We start from the raw sequence: 10,000 nt of genomic DNA, 5'->3' as shown, positions 1-10,000 counted from the left end.
ATTGATTGTATTCAGTGTTGCTACCACATTTTTTGGCATATTCTCTTATGTTCGAAAATTCGGGATTACTCAATTTATTGCCCGTTCGATAGCTAACGCCTCTGTGAGAGTCGGCGCATACCTTGAGAAGTCTTTGGGTGCAGCCCACGTAAGTTCCTCGAGAACACCGACGACAATCATACTTATATATCACCCCAGACGTCATAAGGTCGCCTAAACGGTCTTTAGTATTGAATAAAGAACCAATCTTCAGAGGATTCTTTGGAATGAGATTAATTTTGACTGATCCATAATATCGTGAAATAATCTGCGAAAGCTTTTGGTTAAGACTTTTATCATGCAGAAATGAAACACTGGCATAGATTTGAAGTTTGGGAACGGTTAGAATATTGTACTTTGGCATGAAATGGTTGTTTAAAATTTTCCACACATACTGAAAAAATAGGTTAGATGGAAAAAAGTTGCTAGTAAAAAACTCGTGTAAAATTTGAATTTCCTTATTAAAGGCATGCCAATTCGAGGATAAATGGAAGACTCTATATAAAAGAGTAGACAAGGCATTTAATTTAAAGTAAAAAAAACAGCTACTATAGAAGTTGGATCCTAAACCCGTGAATGTAGAATTCCTCCAAATACTTGTGTTAAAACAATCTGATTCTCGTGAGACTGAAACATCTAAAAAGGATAACTTATTATCTGCTCAACTTCAATACTGAATTTTATATTAGGATGTCTACTGTTAGCGAGATCAAGGAAAGTTTCAGCATCAGAACGAGATCTAAACAGGGTAAAAGTATCATCTACATATCTTTTGGAGGATAAGGGGCAAATACTGAGAGGGCAGCTGTCCAGCAGCTGCTCCTCGAAGGGACACAAAAATATTTGCGAACGTTGGGCACAAAGGGGAACCCATCGCCATACCATCAACTTGTTAAAAGCAGTGTTATTAAAAATAAAGGCTGTGTCCAGCACAGAAAGCTGCTGGACAGCTGCCCTCTCAGTATTTGCCCCTTATCCTCCAAAAGATATTTCGATGATACTTTTACCCTGTTTAGATCTTTGTATAATTTGTTTGTTTTCATAATTTACAAGATTTATTCTTTTTTATTTACAGCCTGGAAAATGAGACTTGTTGTCTTGAAACGTCAGCACAAATAAAGTTGTTTATATGTATCAGTCTGTTTCCACTGCCCTCTGATCTTCATATATCGACTGATTAGCTGTCCACCTGTATCCTTTATACATATATATATATATATATATATATATATATATATATATATATATATATATATATATATATATATATATATATGTATGTATATATATATATATATATATATATACATATATATATATATAAAAGATACAGTAAGCATAGTTGTTAAAATTTATGTCACTAGTTAGATATGAATTACAGGGGAATTTGGCATCAGCAAGGTTAGTTATATAATATGTATGTGTGTGTATATATATATATATATATATATATATATATATATATATATATATATATATATATATATATACATATATTATAACTAACTTTGCTGAATCCAAATTCCCCTGTAATTCATATCTAACTAGCGACATAAATTTTAACAACTATGCTTACTGTCAATTAAAAATTACTGTCCACTATGGAAAAATAAGTCATATGACAGATCATATTTACTCTATAATTAATATTTATGGTTGGTAATTATATGTATAATCATTTAAATAGTTTTGCATGCCATATCAACAGTTTACATTTATTTATGCATGTACTTGTGTAATCATGTGTTTGTTTGCGAACTTCAATTTGAAGATTTACATATTTGTTCAATGTAACTGATCCGTACTTTTCTTCCCATTTTCAGACTGGGCATTAATTCCAAACGCAACCTCACAAGAGATTGCAGAGAACCCGCAGTCGTCATCGGTCTCTTTAGACATTCCAAACGAGGAGAGTGGAGTTCATATTCAGACTGTGAAGTCGAATAGAAGAATCGAAGGATCGAGGTTACTGGAATCCGATGTCCTCGAAGGCTTGGAGAGTGATGAGGAAGAATTACTGACCCTTGATGAAAGCCGTGGCAGAAGCATAGACACGAATTCTGACATCGAAATGACACTGTCTGATAGAAACCAGAAACGCATTTCTACCAGAATTAATGTTGACAGTGCTGATAACTTACAAGGAGCGTCAACTAACGCTGGTAAAACTTCCATGAACCATGAGGAGCGATCTTCGTTATTAGAGAGATTCATTGATGAATTTATAACCAATTATGGCGACCATTCTTTGCAAGCGATTAATCCTGCAGACTACAAAAATGACTCTAATTGGTCACCAAACAACAGGGTAGTGTCTAAAACTCAGTGTGGGGGAGTCATTACTCTTAATGAAAGTCAGATTATAACCTCTCCAAACTATCCAAATAATTATCCAAACGATGCCAGATGCACGTGGACAATCAGTGCACAATTGGGGACAAACTTTGATCAGATTCAGCTGCATATTCTAGATTTTTCCCTAGAGCAAGGGACCTGCGTTAACGATTACCTTTCGATTACTGATCATGCGGTCGGTGCGTCAAAGGTATTTTGTGGTGATAAATATGACCCTCTGATACTCTCCATGAGTAATTCTTTGACGATCAACTTCAACAGTGATGACACTATTGAACGGAAGGGGTTTAAGATGGAAGTCCTGGCACTGAAAACAACCTGTGGAGGCCAGTATGACATCAATGGTAACGAAACATTTCTCTTCACAACTCCAGCAAGCATAGTAGGTTCAAGGTGCCACTGGCTCATCACTTCAAAGTCAGCAATGTCCCTTGAACTGGTCAATTATTTTGGGGAGAAAGCACTTCAAGACATGCTGAAGGTTACAACAGAAAGTTTTGGTGCGATGGAACCCTTTGATATCAAGAAAGTGTATGTTTCAAAAATATTTTCTGTCTCGTTTGCTGAAAATGTACTGAGAAAGGACGAGTTCCAGCCTGGAGCCCAGTTTCAGGTTTTCCCCGTCAAGAAGGTTAGACTCTGTAACACCACCATTGATATGAAAGAGAATGCATCTTTCATCATCAATTCCAGTAAATACCCGAATGGGTATGATGACAATGCAAGATGCCTTATTACATTACAACATGACATGGGAGAAGAATATATCATTAAACTGCAGTTCATCAAATTTGATATTGAAGAACACTCTGAGTGTGGATTTGATTCTTTGACGATAATCGATGAAGGGCAGAATTTCAACAGGACTTACTGTGGAACTCTGAAGGAGGAAAGTTACAGAACGAAGAGCCAGATACTAAAACTTTATTTTGAAAGTGACTCTAGAAATGTGTTTGTTTATGAAGGTTATTCCATCTACGCGAGAATACAAAGAATAAGAGAAAATAAATGTGTACTAAGTAAGACACAAAGGAATGTCTGGACGCTTAAATCTCCACCACTTCCATATGTTTATCCAGGTTTCACAGTTTGTGATATCGACGTTAGAGAAACGTCTGTTGAAAGATTCAAGATAATTTTTAAGAAATTTAGTTTGGAGCCCAAGCTACCTTGTACTGAAGGTGACTATTTGTCGATTACAGATAAATTCATTAATAACACTGAATGGTACTGTGGGAACATGGAAGGCGAATCAATCATGACGGCTGGTAACAATATCAAATTTCAGTTTTCGTCTGATTTTTATGATTCGGCGCGAGAATTTGAGATTGAAATAAGAGGAATGGCGTCATCTCACTGTGGTGGAAATACAGTCCTAGCCCCGGGAACCAACATAAATCTGCGTGTTTCAAAGAATGAAGAAGAGTGTGCCTGGGTCGTCAAAGGGAAAAACAGTACACTCGTTCTTGATTTCAAACGGGTAAGTAATGTTCGCATATCTCAGACAGCCATGTATAATGACCTGTTCAGCTATAACACAAGGACAATAAATTTCATTGACCCATCAGACAAATACATGGTCATAAGCAGTGAGGAGAGAGCTATCATTCAAGTTAATGCTTATGCTACATACTCTGAGTGTGGGACTGAACTGGAAGTTAAGAAAAAGCCTGTGATTGTTACCAATGGAGGTACATCCTCTTGTCTCATTACAATCAAGAGGTTGCAAAATAAAAAAGAAAGATTGGCTATAAAGTACACCTTGCTCTCTTTACCTCAAATCACATGTCCTTTGAAGATTCTGGATATTGAAGAGGGCGCAGCTACCAAACTATGTTCATCTGATTGGAAGAAGACTTATATAACAACCAGTTCTGAATTCACAATCAATCCTACTGTACCATCATCAGAAAAAGTTAATAGCTATATGGTACTTATCAGTCCGGTCAAATTTACTTGTGGCTCCACATTTAATGTTGGGGATGATAAGATAATTTTGAAATCAAAATCACTGGATCATAAAACTACTTGTGTCTATAGGTTCAAAAGTGATGGCAACAGAATAGCTCTTGATATTGCAACATCAAGTAAAAGAGCCTTAAACACAATAAGCGTATCTACAGACGGATCATTCCAGTCATTAAGGGAGTTATCAAAGGATTTAATTACATCATTGGCAACCACAAAAGAATTTCTAGTCATCATAGAACCCTTTCCAAGATCTGTTAGCTTTGTATTACAGGTAATGAAAGACCTGCCAGTAACAGACCTGTGTACCACGTGTCTCATTGTAGGGCTTGGCAGTCAAGGAATAGTTGTAACTCCAACATCCAAAAACTTGAATACATATCCAGCTGGATTATCTTGTGATGTTAAATTTGAAGGTAATGACCTTAATCGAACAGTTGCTCTGGAATTTAAAAACATTGATATCCCATTGAACACATCCCTGGATACTCTTACTATAGTTAAAGAAGGAGTCGAAACTATTATCCATCCCACAAGGATATCACCACTTCCCTATACTTTGCTGATGGATACTCCATTTTCTGTGAAGTTCAAAACCAGAAGTAATAATGAGTATGAAGGATACAAGATTGGATACAATGTTCTTGCTTGTGGCGGTATTGTTACACTGAAAGATGAATCACCAACTATAATAGAGTCACCCGGCTATGGCAATGTGTATCCCACTTATATGGAGTGCATTTGGCAATTTGAAGCAAATATTACAAATATCAGTGACAGAATCCAATTGAAAATAAAGAAATTGAAACTTCATGCATCAGATAAATTAGAGGTCATTGACCCCTTATATAGCTATAATCCAATATATTCTTTTACAGGGTCCGTTAATGGCACAGTGATCACCAGTGTTGGAAATCAGTTGAGAGTGATATTCAAATCTGATTCCAGAAAAGTGAGTGATGGTTTCCAGTTTGAAGTGAGACCAATTGTATCAGGCTGTGGTGCTGATATTGACACAGCAGCAGTGGGAGAAGGAACTATCTCAACACTCGATTTTTTCCCAAACACTGATTATTGTCTCTTTCGTGTAAGGCCAAGTGAAGGTAAAGTAATGTTGCTTGAACCACTTGCAAAGAGGAGGTCAGAAAGTGTGCGTCAAATACCTGACACAAGTGAGTGTAAGGAGGGCAGCGTAATTATTTCTGACAAAGGTTTCTTGAACCAGGGTGAAATGTACTGCAATAATGAGTTATTGCCAGTTGTCATGACCACACAAGATTTGTTACTGTTGATTAACACACCTGCACTACCACCACTAGAATTTAGGTTTAGGGCTGGAGGATGTGGAGGTGAAATAAATAATGACAGTCCCACTGGCACCTTATCTTCTCCAAACCACCCAGAACCATTTCATGGGCCAATGACATGCACCTGGACGTCTAGGTCAGCAATGCTAATTGAAGTGAAATACATAGATCTTTTACCAGAAACTGACTACCTCAACTTAACAGATGCAACTCGTAATGTTTCATTGACAGGAAGCACATACCCTTATTATATTCTCTTAGATGTATCATCTGTGATCACTTTCATGGGAGGAAGTACAGATGTGAAAACAGGATTCACGTTAGAATATGAGTTTGTAGACCATCAAGGAGTTTGGAACGTCGACGTTGCTCTGCCAGCCATGATAGTAGGGTGGCCAGGCACACAGCATAAGCCATCAGCGTGGCACATAGTTGGACCTAGGGGAGGAAAGGGGTTGACAATAATGGTGTGGGCAGCTTACATCCCCAGTGACCCAGAATGCACCACCCACTTCTTACACGTTGGTGGTGTGAATGAAGAAGGAGAAAGAGTTTGTGGTGGCGCTGGTTTACGAACCATACATGTATACGGACGGGAAGCCATCTTAGTACTCCATACTACATCTCCACTAGCAGTTTTAGCTGCCTCGGTCCACGTCATGGGATGAACATATTTCTGTACCATATAGTCGCCATGTGAACCAGTATGTACATTTATTGGTACATTTTCCTCTTGTAGCTGCCCCTCTTGACAGGAGCAATTCTACTGTAGTAGTCTGCATTGTCTTGACTTCTTTTTGTTTATTGATTCGTCTGGCCATATATCTGTGCATATGCACACATTAATTAATCTGAATATTTACTGTGCTCCTTGCGTAGATTCTAAAATCAATAACAATCATAATAACCAACGACATTTTATTTCGTTTGTGTACAAGAAACGAAAAGGCGAAAGAAAATTTGGTGACTAACCGAACTGTACTGACTTCCAAGTTAATCCGAGCTCCATTACTTTCTCAAGCCTGTCACACACGTCATGACCTGACAGCTAAATAGGTTTTAATGTTCCTGGACTAGTGATCTCGGGTGATGTTGTGACAGAACATGTGCTTTAGTTCGTCTCATTTATCCTTCATACTCAAAATGACAAACTAACACAGGATGTGAATAATCATGATTGCCTTTGTCAAATGCATTCATCTACCTTTATTCCGCGTGTACCAAGAAGTGGCATTTTATAGTGGAAAGTAATCTGTGTAATGAAGGATAATATATTCAAGGGCGAAAAAATTGTGAAATAAAGTGTTCATAAGGAAAAGAAGTAGACCGAAAAGCCACTACAATAAATTTCATAAAGCAGTAAGAATGGCAGATTTTTAGACCCATTTTTGACTCCTAGCTTGACGCTCATCCCAGTCACAGTTGGGTAGACTGGAGCGCGGAAAACGGGGATCGAACCTCGAACTTAGCGAATGCAAACCCAAGCTCTATAATAGATTCACGTTACTGAGGCGCAACATGATACCCTTTAAAATGCCGCCAAGACTTGCCAATTCATTCTGACTCGTTTGAAAAGAACAGAATGACTTATTCTTATTTTGAATTAGCGATGTTGTCTTTGGCTAAAACAAAGATTAATAAATGCTAGTGTTCATTACGTAGATTGAAGCGGCATCTATCAAAACTGAAGGTGCAATTTATTACAATTACAAAACGTTAATTTTGGCTGCAAATGTTTAATACACAGACAGTTTTAAAAATGACTGAAAAATACAATACTCAATTCTTCTTATTATTGTTATTTTGAGAATATTTGTTTTATTCTCATCAATGTACGTTTTCCATTCCATACTACATGTAATGATATATATGTTTTAGTTTAATTGAATAGTTTATATATCAAGGATTATATGCATTTTTAAGTAACCCAAACTTGTACTGTATTTGTTATTTTGAAGAATTGATAAGCACAAATGTAGTGGAGTTGAAATAAGGAAAAACCACGATAAGTGACGTTTCACATTTTCCCTCAAAGAATATCCACATAACTTCTGAAACCTTCCCTACTGTTTATTTTTCACTTTTGTAAAATATTACGTTGAAGTCGAGAGAGAGAAACAGACACTCGTGTTGTATTTTTAAAATAATTTATCAATGAATCAAACTGAATATCTAGGCATATTTAAAGCTTATTGTTTGTGCTTAGTATGTGTGACCAGCCTTAGGTTATTGTTATTTTTGCTATTGTTCCTTTTTACATATTTTTAATGATGTCTTTCGTTTTTTGCTGTTGTTGATGTTTTCATTTTCAGAAGCTATTCAAGTTATAGTCTCACCGTAAAATAGGGACAGAATTTTCCCATTTTATACTTAAGATGTGCCTTCGAGATTTTGTTAGTCTTACAGTTATTTAGCTACATATTGAATCATCTGCTTGTAAATGTAAGTTGTTGTTGTTTCTTAATTGCAAAAGCCTATTTATTTATTTAATTATTTATTTAATTTAACTGATATCCTCTTGTTACATCTTATGACTTCCGTTCTTTGATTTTTGTCTGGCTTTGTCCGTCCTTTCAGTTTCTTCTTTATTACTTTTGTCTCGTTCTTTCATTTCCTGTTCTTTTATTTGATATCAGGACTTTCATTCTTTTGTTTTCGCTTTTCTCAGTTTAGTCTCAGTGTTTTCATACTATTACATTAATTTATTTTCGTTTCTCGTTGTCTTATTGTTGTACAGTTTTCTTATACACATTTTGTACAGTATTTATTGTCGTCAATGTCTGACGTTGGTTAGAAGGTTATTTTTCTATTGATATCGTTGTTACGGTTATAAAATAAGTACAAATGATCGTTATTGACATAAGATAAATAAATGGTTGTTAATAGATATGAAAATGTTGTTTCAATTGTTCCTTCCTGTCCTTTTGTCTCCATTCTAAGTCTGTATTACCTCATTATAAAACCCAGACTACTTAACGGATCATAAATCATAAATCTGATGAATAAATGCTGTCAAATGAATATTTAGATTTTATGGAATCGTTTTGTTTCAGTGCCAACTCAAACTCCAGATTTCACGACGAATGCTCGATACAGAAAGGTGACTTCATAACGCTAAAGAAAAATGAACCAGCTCTATGGGCATTCAGGTTTTTCAAACAATATTTGAAAAGTATGGTTCCTCGTTTTGGATACGGACTTCGTCAACCAGAATATGATGCCAAAATAGTTGACAATTGCTGTCGAGTTTTGAATATTCAAGGCAAATAGTTTTCGCAAAGCAGAGAGAAAACGACCAACAAAATTGGTCTCTGTTGGTTACCCAGATTTCGGAAGCCCACATCAGGCATCATACTCTCTTTCAAACCTTAGCAAACTTGAAGGAAAAGTGTATGTGCTTGTACAGAACTAGGTAACCTAGTGAAAATTACATTTTTTATGTAAATCCAATAACGGAAGGGCGTATTACGAAAGCGCGGATTCAGAATTGAAACCGCGTTCAAAAAGCAAAACATGACATCAAAAGGGCAGTGTTTTTTTTTCGTCTTCACTTGATTCAATTGGGAAAATATTCTTTCAACACAAGCTTCAGTGTCTGGCAATACAAGGCCACACATGAAGTCACACAGTAAACTAAACTTGGACTGACCATTTCCATCTAATATATTCCTTAAATTATGCCAAAATTCAAGTAATTCCTGAGAAAGTATCGGATGCACTTTCTCCCTTTCCCAAATAAGGGTCCGCCATTCTTCCTGGAGGTTATCAAGCTGATGCTCAGACACTGAAGAAGGAAAGTTCAGGACAAGTTTAATGGTGGACTTAATCTGTCTTTTAATACTTATTGCTTCCTTTGGCTCCATGTTGTGCAACGTAGCAACGACACTGTCTTCTTTTAAACGAAACCCCTCGCATAGCTGACAAGAAAGTTGTGACAAGAACACTAAGCTGTCTGACCGATACCTGCTTTCATTTTTCCCTAGATTGTCTGTTTCAGGACTTTCAGTACATAATTTTGAAGATTTCGGAGATTTTCACATTTTAATTTCAAGCTTTCAAGCTTCGAGTTAATTTTTCAAGATCTTGAAAGATTTTTCAAGCGCTGGTACCACTGGCTAGTGAGCAGGGGCCAACAGACGGTAAAGTCTGGCTAACGAGCTTATGATACAAATTTCAGCCACTCTTTTGAGAGAGAGAGAAAAAAAATGCACTTTCGTGACAAACGCAACGCGCTTATAAAATGGCAATCCGCGCTTTCGTAAAACGCCGTAACGGAAAATGTACCTGGCTCTACAGCATTCAACGGTCAGGCAACTCTTCTAATGGTAAAG

At 36.6% G+C, this 10,000-nt stretch overlaps 1 protein-coding gene across 1 annotated transcript in view; it reads left to right on the top strand.

The window, feature by feature from the left end:
- The window catches only part of LOC135219695 (cubilin-like), a 52,970-nt gene extending 44,499 nt beyond the window's left edge, over positions 1–8,471 (top strand). The window contains exon 2 of the mRNA XM_064256669.1: positions 1,863–8,471. Within this exon, the coding sequence (XP_064112739.1) occupies positions 1,863–6,337 (4,475 nt within the window). The 3' untranslated portion in view covers positions 6,338–8,471. The remainder of the gene's footprint in view (positions 1–1,862) is intronic.
- Positions 8,472–10,000: the final 1,529 nt, after the last annotated feature.

This window comes from Macrobrachium nipponense, chromosome 1 (assembly GCF_015104395.2).
Source record: "Macrobrachium nipponense isolate FS-2020 chromosome 1, ASM1510439v2, whole genome shotgun sequence".
In the NCBI taxonomy this organism is placed as follows: domain Eukaryota; kingdom Metazoa; phylum Arthropoda; class Malacostraca; order Decapoda; family Palaemonidae; genus Macrobrachium; species Macrobrachium nipponense.
Note: the sequence above shows the minus strand (reverse complement) of the source record. Positions and strands in the feature narration are given on the sequence as shown.